General features: G+C 31.8%; 1 protein-coding gene across 1 annotated transcript; it reads left to right on the top strand.

Annotated features, from left to right (window-relative positions):
- The first annotated feature begins 12,160 nt into the window (after positions 1-12,160).
- LOC133184647 (prostaglandin E2 receptor EP4 subtype-like) lies at positions 12,161-22,897 on the top strand. Its single transcript, XM_061319730.1, has 2 exons — positions 12,161-13,220; positions 22,486-22,897. Exons 1-2 carry the CDS (start codon positions 12,414-12,416, stop codon positions 22,831-22,833), a joined length of 1,155 nt encoding a protein of 384 aa, XP_061175714.1. The 5' UTR covers positions 12,161-12,413; the 3' UTR covers positions 22,834-22,897.
- The last annotated feature ends 2,612 nt before the right edge of the window (positions 22,898-25,509 follow it).

Below are 25,509 nucleotides of genomic sequence, written 5' to 3'. Positions count from 1 at the left end.
ATAAGTACGTATGTGCTGAAGAGGGGGTGGGGGTCTTTTTCACAGTAAATTTGTATATATTTAGAAAACATCCTAATTTTTAGCTCTACTGGTCAGAGACCAGAAGAGCTTATGCGATAGTAAGGTGTCCGTCGTCCGACCGTCTGTCTAGCTGTCCGTACGTCTGTAAACAATTTGTCAAAATGCTACGCCTCCTACAGTTTTGGTCTGATTTCAATATAACTTGGCACACAAGTAGACTACACAAAGATACATAATTCTGTATATCGGTTTTTGATTTCAATGAACGGTGTTGCCAGGGTTACTAAAAATAGATATTTCTGGGAAATACATTCAAAATGCTACTCATCGTACAGATTTGATCTGAATTCATTATAACTTGGCACACAAGTAGACTATACTAAGATACATAATTCTGTGAATCGGATTTTGATTTCAATGAACGGTGTTGCCATGGTTACTAAAATAGAAATTTCTGTGAAATACATTCAAAACGCTACTCTTCCTACAGTTTTGATCTCTTTTCAATATAACTTGACACACAAGTAGACTACACTAAGATACATAATTCTCTGTGGCAGTTTTGGATTTTGATGAACAGTGTTGCCATGGTTAATAAAAATAGAAATTTTTTGAAATACTTTCAAAATGTTACTCCTCCTACATGTTTTGTCTGATTTCAGTATAACTTGGCATTCACTGAGATACATAATTGTCATTTTTGCTTTTTGGTTTTGTTGAATGATGTTGCCATGGTTACTTAAATCGAAATTTCTGTAAAATTATTTTAAAAGGATACTTCTCCTATACAGTTTTATTCTGATTACAATAAATCTTGCCACAAAAACAGATTAAACCAAGGATCATTATCCTATTTATTGCTGTTTTTTTTAAAATATATAATATTTTATTTTTCAATAACATACAACGTATGTTATGAGGCAATACTTCCGCAGAAAGCGAAGAAAACAAAACAAAAAAAAAATATTCGTCAAATGTAAATACATGTAGTAAAAATAGCTATAATAATGATTTTATAAATACATAGAGTTGGAGAAACACTCACATTCAAACGGAGGTAAAATCACATCCACATTACCTCCAGGTTGATTTTATAACAGGATGACTGACCCACCCTGCAGTGAGTGTTCATTTAAAATAAAAATTAAACAAATTTAACAATTTATAATCTCAAAGACAAATTTTGAAAGTAAATTCCATCATTAGTATTTTTCATAATTTTCATAACATTTGCATAGGACCTAACAGAATCTTTTAAAGCATGTATCAGAGAATTTTCACTTTCTTCAATATTATCAATTCGACAAAACATTTTGTGTTTATATATTTTATATGCAATAAAAGAGAAAAGTTTATTGTATAGTCTTATTGTGCTGTTTTGAACAAAACAGAATCCGATAACAATGTGTTTCAAATGAACAGGAAAACCAACATATTCACTGACTGTACTCCATATTTGAGAAACATTTTTACAATCAAAAATTAAGTGCCTAGTATTCTCCAATAGATTTTGACAAATTTTATAATATTTGTTCATTTGTTTATTCCATTTACTTAAAAACAAATTGTTTCATAGTGTATTATTTAGTAGCTTGTAATTAAATTCGGCTAACTTTTTGTCCTCCATTAATTTTATTTTATGAAAATAAATATTTTCCCAGTCCGAATTATTTGTTATTTGGAATTCGATATTAAGTTTTTATTTTGAGAGCATGGAGTTTGTAGTTTTTCCTTTTTTAATTTAGAGTAGAAAAATTTGGTGTTTTGTTTTTTAAGGGTAAGATAGGATTCTCTATTTTGATGAAGTTTATCTTCGAATAATCAAATATTTGTTCGTATTTTATAAAAACTGTCTTAATTATCATATATTCACAAAGCCAGTTACTTTTGTATTTAATAACAAGTGAAAGATCGTCTAAAGATTTTAATTTTCCATTTTCATTAAATAAGTGCTTTGTATATTAGATTCCACTTTTCACCAAGTTTTGAAAGCAAAATGATTTTCCCTTGTAGGTAAAGATCTTATTGGACCAAATAGGTTGTGTCAAAAATGTGAGTGCTGTATCTAGTTTTGTGTTTTCTTTGCAAAGGTTAAAGCATGAAAAAACTTCTTTATAAAAAAGTGGCATGTGTTGAACAATATCGAATCTTTTTATAACTGTTTCTGATGTAATTAAAAGATACTGCAAATCAATACCTAGAGTTTTACAAAAGCTGTTTACAAAATCCTTTATCACATACTTGGTTAACAGCAGTCTAGGAACCCAGGCTGCTTTTAACGCCTTTAGTTTTGATTCCTATGCCACCCTCAGTTATTTCCCCTATCACAGTATTCCTTTTTATTTGTTCATATTTATATCCAAAATTGAAAATTAATTTATTTAACTTTTTAACATATTCTTTATCTGGTAGTTCTAGTATTTTTAAAAAAAATTCTGAATAAATTTAGAAGGTGCTTTATTATTGCAATAATTTTTCTTGATATCGAAATTTAACTGCTACCAGTATGATCTAATTTGCAAAAAGCGACTCATATCTATGGCTATTGTTTACTAAATGATATAATGAAGGCTATTACAACAATAGAAAACACAAATATTGAAAAAAAAAAATCTACTGCTTAAATTTTCTATAGTTGAATATTAAGAAAAAGCAATGGGTATAAAACACATTCAACCGTAGGAATACCTACTTGATCAATTTACCATAAACATGTTTAAGAAATTTTTATCCTCAAAAATAATTTACGTGTGAGATGTACTCTTTCTCCTTACTTATAAATTTTTCTACTTTCACAATAAAGCACTTTCTAATTTATTCACAATTTTTAAAGAAAAAAAAAAATTATTTAGATTTTAAAATAAATTATACTAGATAAATGTTACTACAAAGACAATAATGAAAGCATGCAAGTTAAATAAATTCTTTTCTTTTCTTCTGAATTGCATATTAATAATGTTTGTTATTCTGGAAACTTTGTAGATCTTATAATTACGTAATTATTTATAGTTTCATAATTTGTGAGTAATCCTCTGATTTATATAATTTTATTCATTATTCATTAAAGTGTGCACAGATTATGTAATATTTTAAAAATGAAATGGGACTTAGGACTATTGGGGTCAAATATTAAGGCACAGTAATAACTGATATGACTACCTGGAAGTTGATACAAGCTTGATATCGTTATCTCAAAGATGTTCCAGGCATTTCAAAAGAGCTAATGATTGTTGTTCTGATACGGACAAGGTATATTAAGTCCAAGATCTGCTTACGTTATGGAGGGATTTGGCAGTCATGTAATCAACGATCTATATGACGTTCTGTGGGCGAAGGTCAGGAGAAGCTGTTAGCAATGATAACAAATAAAAGTTTTGTTGAACAGGATATAGTCACGAACGACACGCGCAGAAACATGCGGTAGAGCATTGTTATGTTGTAGAAAGGTTTCTAATGAACGAATAACATTGTCTTGTAGAATTACACTTCGTCACGGAAGTAAATTCTTATAAGGTTTCAATTAAAGATAACTGATTTTTATTCCATTATTGCGAGACTTCCCAACCAACTCGCTACCTCCAACGAAAGTCTACATGTTACGTTGAATTTCCTGAAAAAAGTTCTCCAACTTGACAATGGATTACTAGTGCGTATCTGCTTTGTAATTGAAAATTTTTCATCTATCAAACTGTAGTCCGAACCATACCTTAGTAAAGTCTCCCATGTTCAAACAGCACAGGTCAAACAATTGGAAGTATTGGACAAATATTGTGCGCTCATAGTCGCTGGAAACATTTCTTTGATTGTTAAGGCTATGTTTATTCCAAGCATCGTGTTGTCATGCTCCTTGTTTGTCATAATTGTTGGAAAACCTTGTACGGGATTTCATTAAAATTATTGCAATTCATCATTACATATGCATGAAGTAGCAATTGACAGATTTATACTGTCAGTAGGATTTGTCCATGTTTTAATAATTGCACGATATTTAAATGTCCATAAAAATTTAAAAAAAAAAAAAAAACCCTATTAACAGCATGAATATTTCATACTTAACTTGAGAGTCATCGATGTCTGATAATTTGATAAATCTAATTCCTTTAATAATATCTTAAAATATTAAATGTTTTTCCTCTCAAAGCCACGTTCATTTTTGAAAAATGGGAGGATAGAATGAACAATTCATGTCAGATTTGATTGTCAACAACATTTTTCAGCTTTCCTTTCCTCCCAAGAGGAACACTAATCTTTTCGAGCATATCATATTTCACACCCGCCGTTACAATTCCTATTGGATTACATGCACTTGAATGATCGGTATTTTTCAATGTCCATGGGAAACGCTATATATTGTAGATGTCATGCTAAAGACGAGGTACGGTATATACTTCATTTACATGTTTTTCTTATGACATAAATATCAGATAAAGATTGTAGGAGTTGATTGTAAGGAAGCCAGGATGATAACTACAGTGATACCTATGGTAAACTTACAACCAAGCTTTTTTACATCATAGACCTTTGATAAGAATGGAACTCTTAATTTTTCCATACCTTGTCATTGGCCATCTACAAACTTACTGTATTAAAACAATTTTGATTCTCCACAGAAGTACTCTGAAGTTGATAAACGCTTGTCAATGAGTTATCATTCGCTGATCTGATTTTTTGTTCTTATGAAGCAGAATTTATTCAAAAACTTCTTCTAAGGCTGTGACCTTCAATTCTACATTTAGATATATGTATATTGATGGGATTTAATCAATTAACAATATTTATTTTTACTCATATACATACGTCGATTCAATGCATCTCACTGAACTCGAAAAAAAGACACCAAGGAGTCTGATACATCTGCTTCATATTTGACTATAAAGGCGACCTAAATTTTAACTTTATGATGACTTCAACTTTTCAATCCTTAATTTCCCTTATTTATGTAGTAATATACTATCATCACCTGCATATGAGGTTTATTTCTCCCGGTTGATTCGATACGCGAGAGCATGTTCTTTGTACGAACAATTTTTATAACGAGGCAGGCAGACTTCTTATAATTAACTTATAATGCAAGGGTATATATAATCTCGTTTAAAGTGAACATTTTGCAAATTCTACGGTCGATACAATGACCTCACTTGCAAATATTGTCGTTTGATCGACTGTTAATTGACGTCTTAAATACAAATTTTCAAACTGAATTGACTGCGGATTTCTCCATTCACCCGATCATGACATCTCCATTTATCGGATCATAACAAAGGGCACACAGTGGGTGTGAGTTGTCGACAGGAGATGCTGTCTCCTACATGGCACCTGATTCCACCTCTGATGTGCTCGGATTGTTTTCAGTATGATTACTGTTCGTTCTTCATAATATTAATTTCAACATGTAAGGAATTTTGTTACAGACCTGGGTAATTCCTGGTTTTTACTATTTTATTTTCTCTCTCAAAAAGTACAGATTAACAACTTGCGTACATTATTTACATGCTGCCTTGAAAAACTAATCATGACTTTGCTGTTCTTGAGCAGGAAAATTTTAGAGAATTTTGTCCCCATGTATTCCGAAGTAAAAGTCTGATCGCTCACTGTGGCCCCATCCTACCCACCCTAAATTTGAACAAATTTGAATATACACTACCTGAGGATACATCTATGAAAAGATGACTAATCATGTAGATGGCTTTGTTGTTTTTGAGCAGAAGATTTTTTTCGAGGCGATTCCTGTATATTCTTATGTATAACTTTGACCCTGCATTGTACCCCCAACCCCTGGGGGTCATGACTTGAATAAAGTTGATTCCACACCTAAGGTTGCTTCTGTATAAATATGGCTACTAATGGCTTGGTTGTCCTTGAAAAGATTTTTAAAGATTTCCTATGTAAAGTGTATGGTCAGGTTCTTACAAGGGATAGATAAGTTTTCGTCTTACTTTGTCTGAGTTAATTATTGGAATGATTGCGGAGACTGCTCTGTCTGAGGGTAAATTACACAACAGTAAAATTTTTCTCTTATCTAGAGACGGGAACTGGATAAGGTACTTTTTGCACCGTGTTTCTCCTCTAGGTTCCTATTGATAGATAAGAACCGGGTGTCTCAATCTTCTTCAGATTTGCCACTGGTGCTTATAACTTTTTTTACTTTTATTTTGCTCTTACCCTCAACTTCGTTACCACTGATTCAATGGCTGACTTCTTCAGCTAGCTTCTGAATGCCTGACTTTCTAAAAGCTTTGCCTTATATACCTTTTGGCTATAGTCCAATGCTAGGGTTGTTAGGTCATTCAACTATTTGAAGTCTTCAATCCGTTTTACGCAAATGCTCCTTAACCAACACACATTTATATTCCTATGTAAAACTTTGGTCCCTTGTTGTGTCTGCGTCCAATCCCCAGCGGTCAAGATTTGAACAAACTTGAATCTACACTACCTGAGGATACTTCTGTATTAATATGACTAATAATGGCTAAGTCGTTCTTAAGACTAAGATTTTTAAAGATATTTCCTATATATTCCTATGGTAAACTTTGACCCACTGTTGAGGCAATGGCCTTACCCCAGGGGTCATAATTAGAACAAATTTGAATCTACACTACCTGAGGATACAAAATAAATCTATCGTGTTGAAGTAAATCTCTTAGAATTTACTTATTAAATTAAAAGACTGCATCTTCAATAACAGGAACAAAAAATGATTTATAAGTCTAAAAGAATTGGAATTCTTTTAATACGGATGTTTTGCAGATTTCGAAGAATAAAAAGAAATCTTCAGGCTCTGTCTTTCCGTTGGGGTTTGTGTTATTAAAATTATTTTCATGTTCTAATACATGTAATCTACTTAATCATTTTACTTTGATTAAAAAGACAAGAAAAAGAAAGCTTTGGAGAGGACTGACTTCGCACATGTTTCGTCTAAGCATCGCCGAAGCACAGTGACGGGAAATGCGACGATGTTCGGCACACAATATATAGTGTATCTCTGAAGTCTTAATATTTTTTGGTTACCTTGTCCAATTCATGACGGAAAACTTAAATGATTAAGCATTACATGATTTACATCTCATGATTGATTGGTAACCCCCCCCCCCCCCTGTTTTTATGTTGCTCAATGTCAGGTATTTATATGTACGTCAGAGTATACATGTATGACGCAAAGTCCTTGCATGAGATTGAAATTTTGTTTTATTTCTTTTTCCCTTTTTTTAATTCTATACTTCAAAGTACCTTAATCAACCATCATTTAAAGTTAACATACGCTTTTATAAATAAAATATCAATTCAAAATTGGATGATGCCTTAATTCTCATATATCAAAGTGAAAGTACGCAAAAAGTATTCTGAATCAATATGCACAACTCTTTACCTAACGATTGTCTTAGTATTCGATCTTGATATGTCTATCTTTGTGATTCATACTCTGCTTCTGTTTCCGAAATAAATAAAAGTCTTTTCAAAACGTAGATCACCTTTAACCTCGAGTACGTAAATCCTTGGATAAAAAGAAGACTGGTAAATATTTCAATATTAAACACTCGAGCTGTAATCTACACTAAGACAAGAGAAATGGAATTTGTTTTGAAGAACAAATAATACAGAAAAAAAAAACTTGATGCACAAAGTAATATGTATTTTTTTTGACTGATTTTGAATAGAAATGACATAAATAATGAATTCCTTAAATATAAAGAACCGTAAATTTGCTTTGGTGTTCAAAAATGCAACATTCGTCATTTTCTATCAAACTCTTATCCACTGGCTGTAAGTGGGATAGCTTGCTCTTTTATGTGACTCTTTATCTGACACGCAACAGAAACTTTTCCCCGAGGGCTTGCCTAAGGGAAATAGTTCCAATCAAGTGTTTAATGAAAGAGCTATTCCACTCACAGCCAGCGGACAAGTGTTTTAATATGCGGGCGTATATATTTCCTGTTAGATAACACATTTTAAATCCCGGGGTATAGGTTTTCGGAACTCTTCAGTGTTGGTTAGATATCGAACCAATCATATTACAGGAAATCTTAAATGGCGTCAAAATTTGAAAATACTCTGAGGGATGGATAGCACAATTTGTGCCCCTGGGGTACAGCTTTACTATATGTGAAAAGTTCAGACTATAAAGAATTGTTATTTTTCTTTTTAGCTTTATAATAGTAACATTTTTACAGAAGTATATTAATTAAATCTAAACAAATTTTGCAAACATTTCCTAACATTATTTCAAAATCATATAAATTTCCACTTACTCTGGTTCAAAGGATCTATACGAACATAATTTCATTAGATTTATTGAAAATTTGCACAAAAAAATCGCATTTTTAGTCTTAAAAATATTGCAAACTTTGTGATTACTGATTTTTGACTCCTTGTCAAGGCCAGTAATAAAAATCATAAAGATAAAAGAAAAACTCCACATCTACAAATGAAAACAAACAGAACTTAAGCAAATGAAATATGGATATAAGAAACATCATTCCATCTCAAAGTCCATTAAAACAATATAAATCGGTAGCAGAGCAAACAGGGACCTCCAAAAATATCAGAGGTGGGATCAGGTTCCTTGGAGGAGTGAGCATCCCCTGCCGACCGGTCACACCCGCCATGTCACTCCTTGTCATGATCGGGAAATAACGGGAAAAATCCGTCGACAATTCAGTCCAATTTCATATGATTGTTTTGAACAGAAATTCAGCAAGGAGGGAACTTGATATTTTAAAAATGTACTTAAGTGATTAACCTGTTCAGTGTCATATAGAAATGCTGAAACACGTTTGTTTTATGATATTTTGTTACTTATTGTAAAATCAAGTTTGTTTGTTTGTTTTTTTTTTTTAAATATGTTTTAAGTTTAATAAGGTAAATACTAATATATATTCAATCATAGTGGGTCGAACATGTAGCCTTTTCTGTATTTTATGTAAGAATATTGAGTCTACCTTAGAGAAATACTTTTATTATGTACATCACATTTTTCTAAAGGTTGCAAAATTGTTTGAGAACCGTGTTTAGTATGTTTTGATTTGTCTTAAGCTTATTGCTGTGACCTTCAACTCGACATTTAGATATATCAACGACGTATTATCAGTTAACAATAGTTACTTCCATTCATATGTCGACTCTATATGTCCCAGTGAGCTTGAAATAAAAGATATCAGAGTCTGACATATCTGTTTCATATTTGGATATTTTACTAGAAAAAGACAATGGAAACCTAACAACCAAGCTTGATATGATAAACGCGATGACTTCAATTTTTCAATCGTCAACTCCCCTTACTTATGTAGCAATATACCCTTATCACCTGCATATAGGGATTCGTAAGAGCATGCTCTATGTATGAACAATTTCTAAAACAAGGCAAGCTCTTGACAAACAAGTTGATGAAACAGGGATATCAACAGTCTCGTTGGTCAATACAATGACCTTGTCAGCAACGCAGCACTGTTAAGGCGTACTTCGAAGAAATCAACAGAATATAAACGTGCATAAATACATACCTTTTTAAAATGAATTTTAATTTTGTAAAGGTACTATATTATCTTATGACTTTAACATTCTTTGAAATAACATCGTATACCTCGCTCTGACCGAATTTGGTTTGGTCACGTTATTTGATAGTCACGTGATAAATGCATGTAATGTGTACTGTATGTAGGTCACAAACAAATTTCAATATCGCAAGGGCAAACCCTAGTTAAAATTAAAATTTAAAGTAATAGATTGTTTCTACATAACATGTAGTTTATGGAAAGTGCTGCTGCTTTAAATAGAATTCGCATTTTATTAGTTTAAATTTCATGTTATCTTGCTAATGTTGAAATATGTGTGACCTTTACCAAATATTTTATGTAGTTATTAAGTTATGTTATCGATTTCAGGAAAGCAGCAGCACTTTTCAAGTTAAGGAATATGTCCATTATGTGTATTCAAAAAATGGTCAAGATCTATTAAGTGTATGCCCTTGCGAAAAGGCGATTTAATGAGGAACCTCGGCGTGAAACATGCACACCCTGTAGACAAAAACACGGATGAATTAATTCAATACATTCTCTCGATATTTTTTAAATAATGGCACTAAACAAACGTTTCAGATTTGTATTAATGGTCTACCTAAGATTTTCAAATAATATTCCGTTTAATAACAAAATGCATTTATCACTGTGGAAAAATTACTTGATCCGCCTCTCACTGCACATAAAATGCGTCAAACTTTACCATGATGACGTCATGTCGACAAGTGCATTGCGATCAGTGACTTGTTTATATCTTGCTGTGTGGGATTTAACTAGCGACAAAAATGAATGCAGTGGTAAGTTTTGATGTAGTTCATTACTCTTATGCAGTTTAGATTCACAAATTATTTCATTTTCTGTTATTGTTAGGAATTGCTATATTTGTGTGATGTCACAGTAAACTTTTCCCGTATAAATTAGACCCCGCCCCCTTTATGCAGCCTTAACAGAGCTGCGAAATACAACCTATCATTAAGCAGAATGCTGACTGACATTTTTCATACTAATTGTCGGGCTATTATTTAAACACTGAATTGTCTAAGGATTTTTTCCGTTTTTTCCGATCATAACAAGGAGCACACGGCGGGTGTGAACAGTCGGCAGGGGATGCTTACTCCTCCATGGCACCTGATCCCACCTCTGATGTTTTTGGAGGTCCGTGTTTGCTCTGCTCCCGATTTGTATTGTTTTAATGGACTTTGAGCTGAAATACTGTTCGTTATCTCTATTTTTATTGTGTTTACATGTATATGATTTCTTTGATTATTCTGCCATTTATTTTACTTAATAAATGACCCCTTCCATTATTCTACTGAATGTTAAGTCTTGTCATTGATAAGGATGTTATGTTTATTTAGGTACCTATAAATATAAGCATATATTTGTACGTTCATTCATGACGTGTTAGACTGTTATGGTACGTATAAAATGATAGAGAAAGATTATATACAACTTTATTAAATACATTTAGGCTCCCCAATCATTTTCTTAAAAAAGAATACTTGTTTTGCTTTTGTAATGTAAATTTTTTGCAGGATTTTTATCGTCTTGTAGAAAAGCATATAAGTATCAAGACTTTGTATCCTAGGGGATTTAATATCGTAATAAAAAGATTGAGTCGTACTTTTCAGGATAGTCAAATACAACATATTGGCAATAAAAAAAGAAATAATGATAATAAAAAGAATTTAATATTGATAAATATGTTGTTCCTCATTAAAGTGAACATTAAAGGAATAAGAGTTAGATAAGTTTTTCTTTTACTGATGGTTATAAAAAGTCTATGAGAGATGCCATCATTAGGCCATTCCAAGTTTTTTCTATGTTTAGCGTCCGCGTGCGCATTGGTTTTTGACACCCCATATCACAAAAAACAAACAAAATCATGAGTCCTCAAATTGAATATTCTAGTCAAAATCACTGAATTCTGTCAATTTTTCAAAATATTTGTCTACAATATGTCATATTAGGAATATTGTAAGCATTGAATACCTTGATTTTGCTGAAGAATAGGTTTTTTTCTACGAGAAAAATAGATTAATGAAATCAAATCCTTTGAGTGACATCATTTTTATTACTATAAAGTCTGTGTTTTATTTTTTGGTTTGTGTGTTTTTTGCGAATAGATAGGTAGGTTTTTGAAAGATGGGTGGACGCTAAACAGAGAAAAAACTTGGAATGGCCTTATTAACAAGAAATCACCTTTTTGTTATACCTGTGGGTTTGAAACGATCATCACATCGGTTACCTGTCAATTTCCAAGACCGGTTGTTTTTGCTGCTAATTTACAACACCAATACCGACCTGAAATCCAACACCTAGGGAGTGTTGATTGAAAAATTGCACAAAAACAATATGGATATTGAATAGAGTGCATTTTCATTAACAAATGAGACAATTCCCATTTCCTGGATTTTCTGATTTTCCATTTGAAATTATATGAAAATCTGATATTTCTCTTTACAAACACCATGGGTAAAATTGGCTTTTAAAATTGATTAGATGTCGTATAACGTATGATTGTGACATTAAAGTCACCAAGCTACATCAGAAAAATTATCGGCTCTGATATGTTTTTCACTGCGTGCTACCAGCGAGCGATCAACAATGCGAGATGAGAATGAAGTCCCATAACATTTCTGATCAGCTAGTGTGACTCTTAGAATGGATATATATATGATATTGAATGCATACAACATTCAGTCGTAAATATCAAGTTATGCAATTTTTCTTGGTACCTTCTATTATGCTCATGGAATTGATAGAAATGACTTTCTCTGACGACAAAGTCGGATATTAGTGGTTTGCGTGTTCCTTGTATTACACTGGATTTATTGGAAACGAGGTACGGTAAAAATAAGGCTGTTTATATATAGTGGTATGGAATATTTACAGACTTGTTATAATAAAAGCAGCAGCGTTAATGCCTCCAACACGACCGATATGTTTTTATCTACACCTTCTAGTGCCACTGTAATTTCTATGTTTGTTTGTGGAGTTTTTGGAAACTTACTTGCTATATTTGTATTAGTGAAGACATCAAAACGTCACAAATGGAAAAATTTCTATCGTCTTGTTGGTGTTCTCTCCATAACAGACCTTTTTGGGATATTAGCCTCAACCCCCCTTGTTCTTATTAACTATCTGAACAATTTCAAATGGATCGGAGGGCAGCCGACTTGTGACTATTTCTCCTTTATTCTAATTTTTGCAGGTCTGAGCACAATTTTTTTCATTTCGTTCATGTCACTGGAACGATTTCTTGCTGTGTGCTGTCCGTATTTCTATAAACGTCAAGTCACAAAAGAAAAAGTAAACACTGTTACAGTGTTGCTTTGTCTGTTGTCGGCAGCAATTGCGGTGATGCCGATTCTAGGATTTGGCAAAAATGTTCATCATTTTCCAGGATCATGGTGTTTCTTTGACTTCTTTGGACAATCAACACTACAAAACATATACTCTTATTTGTATGCTTCTACAGGAATTCTCTTGATTTCTTTGACCGCTGTCTTCAATATAATTTTAGTTGTGACTCTCGCTAGAGAAATTCATAGAAAAGAATTACAAGATAGGAAATCTAGCTTTAACAGTGTCAGTTCAAGACGGCGAAAACGTAATGATATCTATTTAATGGTTTTTCTAATGGCTATTTTGATTGTGTTTGGAATTTGCTACTCACCATTGATGGTAGGTATTCTTTTTAATTTGATGAACTACTGACTTATTAACTGTAAAACTAGATTTACCTCAAAGTTCTTGTTTCAATTATGATTGTTTAAAAAATTCACAGCGATTACAGATTTCAAGCGTCAGTGAGAATTTCAAAATCATGTTTAAAAAAACCAAACAAACAAACTAAGAAGTTATGGAGAGCTGAAAATTAGTTCTGCATGTTTTAATTTCTCTCATAAGCAACATTTATGGCTTTTTCAAGTGTTTTGCTTACACGAATTTTCGTTGATTAATTCGTTTCTCCCACGATATTTTATTTCTCATGCTTTCAAATGGCTTCCTGCTGGCTTTTGAGGCATGGCTTTCTTTAAAATCTCAATCTCATTAACAACACAAAGAAGAAGGTCCCATGGCTAAATCCAGTTTAAAGCATAGAATCATTAAGTGAATTCTAGGCAAACCTTTGAAATCATTTGATTTTCTTGGACTATTTTAATACCATTGAAGTTTTTGTTTATGAAATTAATTAATTTATCAATGACACTGTAATGAAATTATTGATAATGATAATCAAAAATCTTTTTCATTAAAGTAAAAACAATTAACATATCATTACAAGAATGAGATGTAAAGGTAGTAATGCATCAATATTGTGTTTATGTTCTCAAACTTTTTGTCTGTAAAATTCACAAAATTATCCAAAAATAATTTAATTTTGTTTGTATTCTAGCCTCTGATTGGTTAATATCCAAAAAGGAACACAAATTATTTCTGTATAACCTGGTTTGCTATGGGGACACACCCCCTGACAACCAGCTGAATCATTTGTATCCATACAATCCTCTCATTTCCAGTCCTCGGGATTCATGGAAGATTCCAGATTTAATAAATGTACCTTTAACTTAACAATAATTCGATCTTACCACATGTAAACAAATAACAAGGCTGCCGCTAGGCCTATGCATCAGTTTTTACCTCCCCTCGCTTCCCATCACTTCCGTTACTTCCGTTACTACGGTTGTATTATTGAGCGGCAAATTTGAACTAATAAAAAGCAACGAAATTTTACACCCTAGTTATTTAATGATTTTAAAATTAAATTATAAGGAATGACTCTAATTCTTAGCCAAATTATTCGAGTATAACCTGGTTTGGGTCAGTTTACGCTGTTTTATAAAGCAACATATATAAGTACAACATTAATTTTTGGTAAGGTAAGAAAATAATGAGGGATAGCTTTTTTAAAATATTTAATATTTGACGATATTTGTATCTGAAGATTTCATGTCTATCATAGTGACATTTGTCTTTGAAGTAATTATTAAACATACAGCATTTGTTATCCATGAACAGCTTGTGTTGATTTGTTTGGAAACATATTCAATTGTAAAGATCCATCTTCGTGAAATATTAATATTGTCCATTTGAAACATATGATATCTGTGTATGTCGTGCAAGACAGATTTTGTTTTTTTTTTTTGTTTTTGGTCCATAACTTTGCAAAAGAACGTGAATTGCTTAACATTCACCAAGGGCATAAGCAGTGTTTGACGACTACTGAGTCATAATATTTTTTATCTCTCTAAATGGTATAGAGTAAGTTGAATTTTTTTGTTGTGTTTTTTTTTTTCAAATGCTCTTGTTAAAAAATTATATGAGCAAGTTTTCTTAACGATGATTCTAAACAAATCATAAAAAATAATCCTGGTATGATCAAAATAGCAATAGATAAATAAATAAATAAATAAATAAATAAATAAATAAATAAATAAATAAATAAATAAATAAATAAATAAATAAATAAATAAATAAATAAATAAATAAATAAATAAAAATAAATAAATAAATAAATAATAAAAAAGAAAGAAAGAAAATATGAATTATTCCAAATCGATTCAATCCTTAACATAAAGTGTAACTGTTTTATTGTATTCTGACCATATGTCAAAAAGGACCTTTACTTGTACAATCTAATAAGATCAAGTAGATGAAGATACATGTATCAAATAGTGATCGGTCTCATAAATCCTGTAAACACGGACCCCTGGAAATTCCAAAGATGGAATCAGGTGCCTAGGAGTATGCCTCCTTCATTTATCAGGTAAACGGAGTAATCTTAAGTCAAATAAGTTTGTAAAAAAAAAAAAAAAAAAACAATGGCTTAACAATTGATATGAAACATGCACGTGAAAATAAGGTCATTATATAGATCCTAGTGTTTGCGAAATGCTGTCTTTAAGCGAAATTTTTGAAAGCCTTGTAACATTTACTCATTTGTCAGTAGCCTGGGTTTAAAAGATGTGTACTCAAACATGCTCTTGTGTGCCGTATCATTTGGGAGACAAAAGAACCACACGCAGATGATGTTGAAATATTACTGAATAAATAGGAAGCTAAAGATGGAAAAGTTGAACTCGTCAAGTTCGTCAAAAAGTTCAATTGTTAGTTGGCCGCTAACCTCAGCAAAACATCCATAGATATGAACAGATGGGCAGACTCTGTGGTGACATGTTTTTATTATCAACTTCAAAGTATTTGTGTGTAGAATCAGAGTGATAATTAACAAAGTAACTTTGTACATTATCAATCACGAGATATGCAAATTTTCGAGTCCCTTCTTCTTTGAAGAAAAGGTTTTTATGGTGTCAAAATGCCTGGTGTTTAATCTATCTTTCTATCTATCTATCTATCTATCTATCTATCTATCTATCTATCATCTTTTCTTTCTTTCTTATCCCAGAGCCTTATTCATTTTCTTCATCTCAAAGCTCTATTTGTAAAGTTTTGTTTCAATGCCCACTTCCAGATTCTTGTTACATGAGATTCCAGTATTTCGCTAGGGTGTAAAAGGATACTTTGATACAAATTAAATTCTTCTTTGTAAAAACATCATATAAATCCCCAATAAAGCATGCTCGCGAAGAGTAATTATATCTAGTTCAACTGTGTACGGTATAGCCATTCCTAGTTATGTATAGAAATGAGTAATTATTATCCTTTGACAAAAATCATTGACAGGTAATTAGTATAGGCACTCCACACGCGATAATATCACGAGGTTTACATCGTGCATCATTAAACATCTACTAGGCTTCCTCATCATTTCTTCAATATTTTGTATCAAATTCTCAAAATATTTATATATTGATAGGAAACTTAATTTTTTTCCAAAATGAGGATTGTGTTTTGTTTTCCAAAATGAGGATTGTGTTTTGTTTAGAATTTAGATGACTTTAAATTGTGAACATACATTGTTACGTCATTATGCAACGTTTGGATGAAGAAGTACATGGAGCTGACCTTCCATGTTTATGAATTTATGGCTGTTACATTTTCTTGTGTGTTGTATGTTTATCAGATGTAGGTATGAATAAAATACACAAGCGAAAATAAGTGAAAACCAAATTTGTGAAAACATCCAGTTACATGTTATGCACAATATAGTTCCTTCAAAAACCATGAATTCATAATGTCTTTTACTAATTTCCGAACATAAGTTGGAAATTGATTTCATAAAAATTAAGAAAGCAATGTACGCGATCACTCCAACGATACAATTTCTGTTATTACTTCCGCACTTCTTAAAACTCATTTGCCCCAAGCAGAGTTAGATATCCATTGGAACACCCTCCCCAGACTAAATCAGAAATCCATGAGAACACGCTCGAAGAACCATTCGTTCAAAAGTTCAAGGTTTTTCGACTTTATAGAAATACGTTATAATCCCTCTAAATACCCTCAAATGTAAAGACACAATAAACATTTATAGATATTCCGCTGGATTGATGAGGAACAGGATACTCGTTTATTATCTTAATTACCCGTTAATAAACACCTGCGGATTTATGGGGCATGTTCTATATGTAACAATCCTTTGGGTTTATTGACCCTGATTTCAGTGGTTGAAAACAAATACGACACTTCTGATATATTTAAACAGCAACAAGAGCAAAGAGAAAATGAAAATGACATCCTGTGGAGTTACGTCTCGATGTATGTTATCTCTAGCTTGTCAAACAGTTAGCAGACTGCTATCGTTTTATGTTACAGACGGGAAGAAGAAATAAATGAAGTAGTGTAGGCGCAAGTTTCATAAATTAAATAATTGTAGATTTTGTTGTTGTGATCACAGAAATATTTGAGTTCTAGTACATAAATAAACACAGACTTATAAACTTCTGACCCTACCTCTTTAATTTCAAATACATCTTATGTAACAACTATCTTCTGACTTTTGCAGAAATCAAACATACGAATAATTCTGACTATTTAAAAAATGTTGAATCCCATTTGATACAAATGGAAGAACCTTTATTATTCTGTATTTAAATCTCAGTTTCTGAATATTTTTGAAATTACGTTACTTTTATGCCACTGTTCTTATTTAATATTTAGAAAAAGTTTGCAGAATTGACCTTATCCACCTAGATCATAGCAAGATATTAAGTCAATTTTTTTCTTTCATCATCAAAACATATATTTTTTTTCTAAATACTGTAAAAAATATACAATTGGTACAAAATACACGCAGAAAGAAAGAAATTTAGCCACCGCATAAAATAAACCAACTATAACCTTATAGTTTATTTATATTTAACAATCAATATATTTTCTAGGAGAAATTACTTTGTTTCTGGTGACCTGATTCGCCGTCATTAAAAGTGCGTCCAGAAATATCGATCAAGCATCTGTTTCACGAAACTGCGTAGGTAGTTGTCATCAAATAGTTGTAAAGAAGGAGTTATATATTGAGTTAGTGGTTTAAAGAGAGACTTAAATAAAGTGTATCCTGTCAAAATAAGGTACTCTTCATGTCACTTTGCTTTTGCATTCATGGTATAAAAATTCTATACTAAAAGTATTTGTTAAGCCCTACAATAAAATTTTTTCACAATTAGTTTCATGAATGAAAAAAAAGTCAATGCATTACCAACCTGTATTAGCCTTCTTTGATCTGGGTTTTTGTTAATAGTAGAGAAGCAGGAAGTGTTATATTTTTTAAGCAGTGATTTTCTACATAAATCCTTTCTGGCTTAAACAGATTGTTCTTGTCTTTTGCCTGCACCTTACTTACAGATATTTGTTCTCTTCATATTTTCCTACTCCATCTTTTTTTCTGCACAACTAAACCTTAGCTTGGTTCACTTTTTATCTACTGTACTCCCAAACAATCTGAATTTCCTTGAGTATTAATTGTGTCCCTCTATTAGCAGATATGTTTTTGTTTCCTTGTGAAGATTTTTATGTTAAAAAAAATCAACATGAAAACACGATGTGTTTAGCTTTGGCCTTCAATTCAACATTCAGATATACTGATGATATAAAATACATGTATACGATATTATTTTATCAATTAACAAAATTAATTTTCATTCATACTTTGATTCGATATATTTCACTGACCTCCACATTAGAGACACCACAAAGTCTGACACATCAATTTCATATTTGGATATTTTACTAGAGAAAGACATCGATTGCAAAAACAAAAACAAACAAACAAACAAAGAAAAAAAAAAAAAAAAAACTAAACTTTAAGATAAATGTGATGACTTTTTTCGATCGTCAAATTCCCTGATTTTTCTAGAAAAAAAATATTACCTGCGTATATCTCCCAGTTGTTTCGATACGCAAATCATTTTCTACGTACCAACAATTTCTAAACCGAGGCAGGCTATTCATAAATAAGTTGTTGATACAAGATTATCAATAATCTCGTTTAAAGTCAACATTTCGAAATTTCTACGGTTGAAGGACGATACAGTTACCTGGTTTGCACGAAACAAATACGAGGGTTGTCCCAAAATTCCGAAGACAGAGCTCATATCTTTAAAAAAATTAAACGTATCTCTTTAAAATTTTCTGGGTGGATGAAGTGTGTTATTGGTTGGTAAATTACTAAGTTTTAACATGATTGCTTAAAACCAATTCGGGTAATTACAATTTCAGTATTACCGTTCCTTAACACCCGGAGCAATCTCCGACGTCAAAAAGATGCACTTAACGTCACCAATTTTGATTGAAGTGGTTTCACTAATAAAAGGAATCTTTTTGTTTTAATTTATCATAAACATTATAGAAATAAATTAAAAATATCTTAATTGCTGTGATACGATTTGACATTAGAAAATACAAACAAAGTATGCACATGCATATGTATATACATGTATGTATCCAATAATAACGATTTTAAAAACCTCATGTCTCTAAGGGTTTTGATTTCAGTGTCTTCTCAAATGGAGTTGCAAAACGTCACTTTGACCACGATTCCGTGCCCTTTTCTTTGGGCGGTCTCTTATTCAGTTTCGCTTTTTCACAAACTTGGACAATTTTGATACACTAAGGACCGAAAGACATTTCCATGCGTACCAAACATTTATGATTTCTGCGCTTCTGTAGGAGTGAACTAGAGTTCAGAACATTTGATCACAGTCCAGTGCGCCGCCTGTGTCGACACAGGCGCCATTTTCAGCTGGTCAGATTTCAAATTGGTGCATATAAAACGTTATAAAATTCATATTTATCAAGGCATATACAATAAAATTGGAGGAAAGGTAGTTTACATTGCAATTTGAATAATATTAATTTTCGAAATTCTGAGTATTAAATACTTTTTCTTAAAATTTTAAATATCACATACCAATTTTTAATTGCAGTTTTTGGGTATTGCGCCGCCTTCTTACATAAGACACTGGAAAATTGTATTTAAATAGGGTTCAAATGTGTAATTTCTCAATTTTTGACCATAAATGTATTAGATATTATCAGTTTTATATATGTACAAACTTTCATTGATTTATGACACCGGGTTCCTACAAAACTACGCTTGTCTACGGAATTTTGGGACAACCCTCGTACAATATGTCGTTATGTCGAAATGTTTACTGACGTTTTTTGAAAGGCCATTATTTTCATACTGAATTGTCCATAGATAACATCATTTACCCGATCAAGTCAAAATGCTCACGGCAGATGTGACCGGTCGACAACGGATCCCATCCCATATGTTTTCAGGAGTCCATGTTCGCTCTGCTCTATGTTTTATTGATAATAAAATCATTTTAGCATGATTACTTCAGTTATCTTTACATTTCATTTCATTTCATGAACTCGCTTCTTTTCTCTACTTACTGATTACATAAGTAATTTATTAAATCTTAATTTGTCTCTGTTAGAATTATCTTTTCAAAGAATTAACTTTTAAAGACGCTTCAAATAATGACTTCAAGTTTCACCTCTACCGATTAGTTTTCATTAAAGACATATGACGCTATCAGAAAAAAAGAACAGAATGAAAATGTAAGCATCATACATGGGAATAAAAAATAACCAGGATTCAGCGATTATCAAAGAACTGTCTGATACTTTTAAAATAAAGTATTAAAAATCGTAAGTGACAAGGTTTTAGATTTCTTTCTAAAGAAAAAAATATTGATTCATTTTGAACAGTTATTTTGTTCATTCTTCTTTGCCTTTTTCGTTCACGGATGACATTCAATGAAAAGTAATCAGATGGGTACAGGTTCATTAGTAGATAATGCACTTGTATTTTACTATTCATTAGTGAAAGATTGTCGAATAATACTAGTACCTAATTTCTTAAAGACAGTTTGAATGCGCTATTAATACTTCTCTTACTTTTCTTTTCCTAAAATTAGAAAGGAGACATAAATCATACTGTTTAACTACAGGACACGTTGAAAATGCTAACATTTTCAGTGAAATAACGTCTAATAAAATTGCTTCCATCATCATTGCATTGTTCCACTTTGTATAAACAACAAAATATTCCTTTAATAGTTAACACTGTTTCCATTCAAAACTTGCTTCATAATTACATTTCTGTCCTGTTTGGAGTAAATCATATTAAGTTGTAGAGTGTGCGTGAAAAATTGAAAACAGATTACATATCCTGAGGTGGCAGAGGATAGTTTCGGATTAAGTACCGTCAAAAATTAGAAAAAATAGAGGAACCTAAGGTTTGAATGTATATTATAGGTAATTTTATTGCCAGAATATTTTATGTGTGCATTTGGAGGGAATTGGTGGCCTTGTATATTTTATTGATATATGACACTTTAGTGTCACTACTACTGTTTATGGAATATGGACTAAAAATACGAAACTAAGATAAAAAATCACTTTTCCGGTATTTCACCAGAAAAGCTGGTTGGGTTCATAGGATGAATTGTAGCTTGAAAACGATGTGGTTGAGCCATTATCTCTTGCTGTTCAATGGTATGTACAAGTGTCGGTCTGCAATTTGTGTGGTAGCTTAGGGCATTAGCACGGGCCTGGAAGCAGTTGCGGATCCGGCGAAATAGTGAAAACAGGCTTAATTTACATGAAATTTTGAGATTGTCCCTGTGCCATCACTAGGGCTCATTGTGTAAGTTGTACATGTTTTATTCCTAAAAGCTTCAAATTCCTCAAGGGACAAGACCATACAATTATTACATGTAGAGAGAATTTAAAATTTCCCAACGCACATTTTAAAAGCAGCTCAATATTAAGGAAACCGTCAGTCAAACGTTTTGATTGCCAAAAAAAATGTTCTGCCACCTGACTTTACTTTCAAATGAAAGAATTTTAACTGTCGCTCAAATTCATGTCTGACATTCCATCATCTGTCTTTCGATAGAAGAGCTAATAAACGTCTAAGGGTTTTTCATGGGGGAGTGTAAAATAATCATCTATCAAATTTTTATAAAGTTTTTGGTTCGTTTCAAAACAAACTTCTGATTTTGTTACATCTTAGATCATTTACTGTTTTCCCCCTTTTTAATGTCATGCGATAATTTCTACGCAGTAGTTTTGTACTTGCTTAAACATTTTAATCATCTATAAGATAATGATGTATACTCCTGTTTGTTTTAGACTAATTTTATCTCTTTTCCTCGTAAACATACAATATAGACGTTCAAAGATTTATAAATTAATCAATCGTCGTCCCTCTGTGATTTTAAATGACAGTTTTGATGCTCTAATGAGTTCTACATCATATGCGCTGATGAAAGCAAAAATAACGGAAATTGAAACACCAATTTGACACTGACACGAAATTGACTAGCTACATATAGATGTTACTTTCTTTGATATGCAAAAATTGTGTTACTTTATAATTCTCCGTGTTTAATAAGTACATTTCAATATGACTGTTATATACTTTATTTGAACTTTCTAAAGGATTGAAAAATAAATAGGAAAGTTTGGAGTTACAAACACTCTTTCTTACTTTATTATGCAGTTAAATAATGTATTATTTTATGTACATTTGCAGGTGCGGGTTGTTTTAAATCAGTCAAGATGGACGTCAAAATGTAACTCTTGTGACCTTCTTGCAATAAGACTAGCGTCTTTTAATCAAATTTTGGATCCATGGGTTTACATTTTATTAAGACGAGAAAACATCATATGTTTTGTAAAACGTACAAAGAGGTTAAAGTCGACATTAATACGCAGTTTGTCAAGTATCCATAGTTATGGAAGTGAAACAGTGGCAATCATCAGAAGAAGCTTACGTCATCGAAAATCATCGAGCAGAGACACCAATGAACCAGAAATGGAGGTGAACGATAATTTGATGTCCGAAAATACTATTCACCCAACAAACACGGAACACATATAAGACAGGGATTTATAAGCTTCTCCTACCACTTGTTAGCAGTTTCAAATAAAGATATAAAATTTAATCTGAAAATTGTATACTTCATTTGCAGTTAATTTTTCTTAGCGTTATTTTCGATCAAAGACTTTCAAAGCTAATTTACTTTCTCAAACAAATCTTAGATAAACAAATATGATAATAAACCTTACTAATCTGTAGCATTGACCAAACTTTTGCGGTTATTTCCCTCGTTTCTTTAATTAATTATTGGTTCATATTAATATCATTAATATCGGGTATCTGTTGAGGGGCAAATGCGAATAGTTGTATTTACTCAGTTCAGATGGATTGATCTTTATTTGCAATTAGAGATAAGTTTCTTGTTTTTATCATTCAGAAGATTGCACTATATTTTCTACCAAGAGTGAACTGTTAGTATGCAAATATCAAGATTGCAAAAATGGGACTTAAATCAGACTTGACTAAAAGTGTACACATCAAAACCTCTAGTATTGGTGTTATAATCATATTTTTTTTCTAATGTTGCACCTTTGTTTCATGTGCCCAATATTTTACTGCCTATGCACTTAAAAATTCAATTTGAAGGTTGGTAAAAGGTTAGTAAATTACATGCATACCATGCAAAATTAACAACCAAACTCAGAGAATAGCGGTTCCCCGTTTTCAGGGTTTTATTGATTGGGATGCAATTATTTTTTGGCATACTGTAACTTTTATCTGTCTTTCCTGTCTTGTGTATCCCTCCTACCCAAAAAGTTAAAAAGGTTTTAATTTTGAATTTATAAAAGTTAGAGCCAGATGTAAAGTTTCTAAAAACTGTTTTTTCTGACAAGTTTTCCTCAAACAAGTAATGCACATGTGAAAAAAATATTACAGCCTTGTCTCTTTGGAACAAAAGTTATGGCAAATGTTAAACGTTTGAAAAGTAGGACAAACTTATAGATCAAGGTCATGAGGTGAAAAAATATTACTTTCTGAAAGTTATGATACAATTAAAATACTTCTTTCATTCAATAGTCATTACCAATGCAGGACTCTATGTGACCTCTAAAATTTAGGCGCCAACTGGCTCCTAATCAAACAAATTTAGTCGCCAATGCAAATTTTTAGTCGCCAGGTAATTTTTTTTTGGGGGGGGGGAGGGCACCAAAATAAAAACTGATTTTAGTATATAGAGACATGTCCATTGCTAATTTTTAAACTTCTTTTCTGCTCTTTATAAAAAAAATGAAAATATTTATAGTCCAGTAATTTGGCGATCACCAACTCAATTTAAAATGGCCGCCAATTTGGCAACTTATCGACAAAATTTTAGGCGCCACTCATAATTTTTAGGCGCCATGGCGATTAAATTAGTCGCCAATTAGAGCCCTGCAATGTACATTGTAAAATTGTAAAAAAAAAAAAAAAAAAAAAAAAAAAAAAAAAAAAAAAAAAAAGTCTTGTCACAGGAAATGCACATGTGAAATATATATGCTCTATTTTTTCACATTCAAAAATTATGATCAATGTTAAAATTTTTAAAAGTACACTAAACTTCAAGATTAAGGGTACAGGGTCGAATATCATGGTATATTTGAAAAGGTCTTGTCACAGGTAATGTTATTAGGCCTTACGTGTATCTTTTCTTATTCAAAAGTTATCACCAAGGTTAAAGTTTTGTGACAGACTGACAGAAAGACAGACAGAAAGACACGCAGCTAAACAAACAGACATACGGAGAGGAAAACTATAATCCCTCTGGTTTTATCGGTAGGGGACTACTTAACTGAAGACTTAATATGTTATATTAATGATTGTCAACGGACTAAAATGAGGTTAAAGCGTGTACTATTCTCAACCATTAAATGTTTTCAGGTAATAACCTTAAAGTAAATAGTTCTTTGTGTAGCCTTAAGTAAATAGCTCATTTGTTTTACAATTGATAGAGCTCTGGGTATGGAGGTTCTGTGAGGTTCAAGGGAAAATATCCCAGGAGTACATGCAATATTACGAACAAGGATTAAAAAGAGAGGAGTTGTTTTTTTATGTTCTTATTTCTTTTTGATTTATTGAAAAAAGTGAATCTGCCTTTGAGCGATACACTCAAGAGATTGAGAAAGAAGCCAAAAGAATATCTCCCCTGAGAAAGTGGAAGGGAACATTATACAGTCAGTGCATTAATATAGGTTTTGAATTGCTTTTGTGGCATAGTTTTGAGATTTCTTTGAAAAATAATGTTTAGTTACACGAACACGCATTGATAATTTAGGTTAATGTATGTAAATTAGGAAATAATGATTCTTAACAAACTTGAATCCAGTAGAACTATAAATACCGTAGATTATCCGATTTGAAAAACAGACAATTAACAAAGACATCCCGTAATTTTTTTTGTAACTATTTTAATCAATAAAATAATCGAAAACGAAAGTGGAATAATTATGAACTGACAAAAATTTCGTAGCCAACATTTATGCCTGCTTCAAATATGGCAATAAATTTTTTTTGGAGAAAGTATTTAATAATTAACATAAGTTGTCCCTCCCCCTCCCCTCACCCCGCTTTCACAAAAGCGAGGGGGCATTAAATTTCATTCGTTTGTCCGTCTAGTCTATCCCATTTGTTTTCTAGACGCCTGCATACATTTTGCTGATTTTGAGAATATGAGTCTTTCTTAATAAGCTACGATCAAAT

The sequence above is a fragment of the Saccostrea echinata genome, unplaced genomic scaffold (genome assembly GCF_033153115.1).
Source record: "Saccostrea echinata isolate AGI-Se365-2 ecotype Australia unplaced genomic scaffold, CSIRO_AGI_Sech_v1 ptg000010l, whole genome shotgun sequence".
Classification (NCBI taxonomy): domain Eukaryota; kingdom Metazoa; phylum Mollusca; class Bivalvia; order Ostreida; family Ostreidae; genus Saccostrea; species Saccostrea echinata.
Note: the sequence above shows the minus strand (reverse complement) of the source record. Positions and strands in the feature narration are given on the sequence as shown.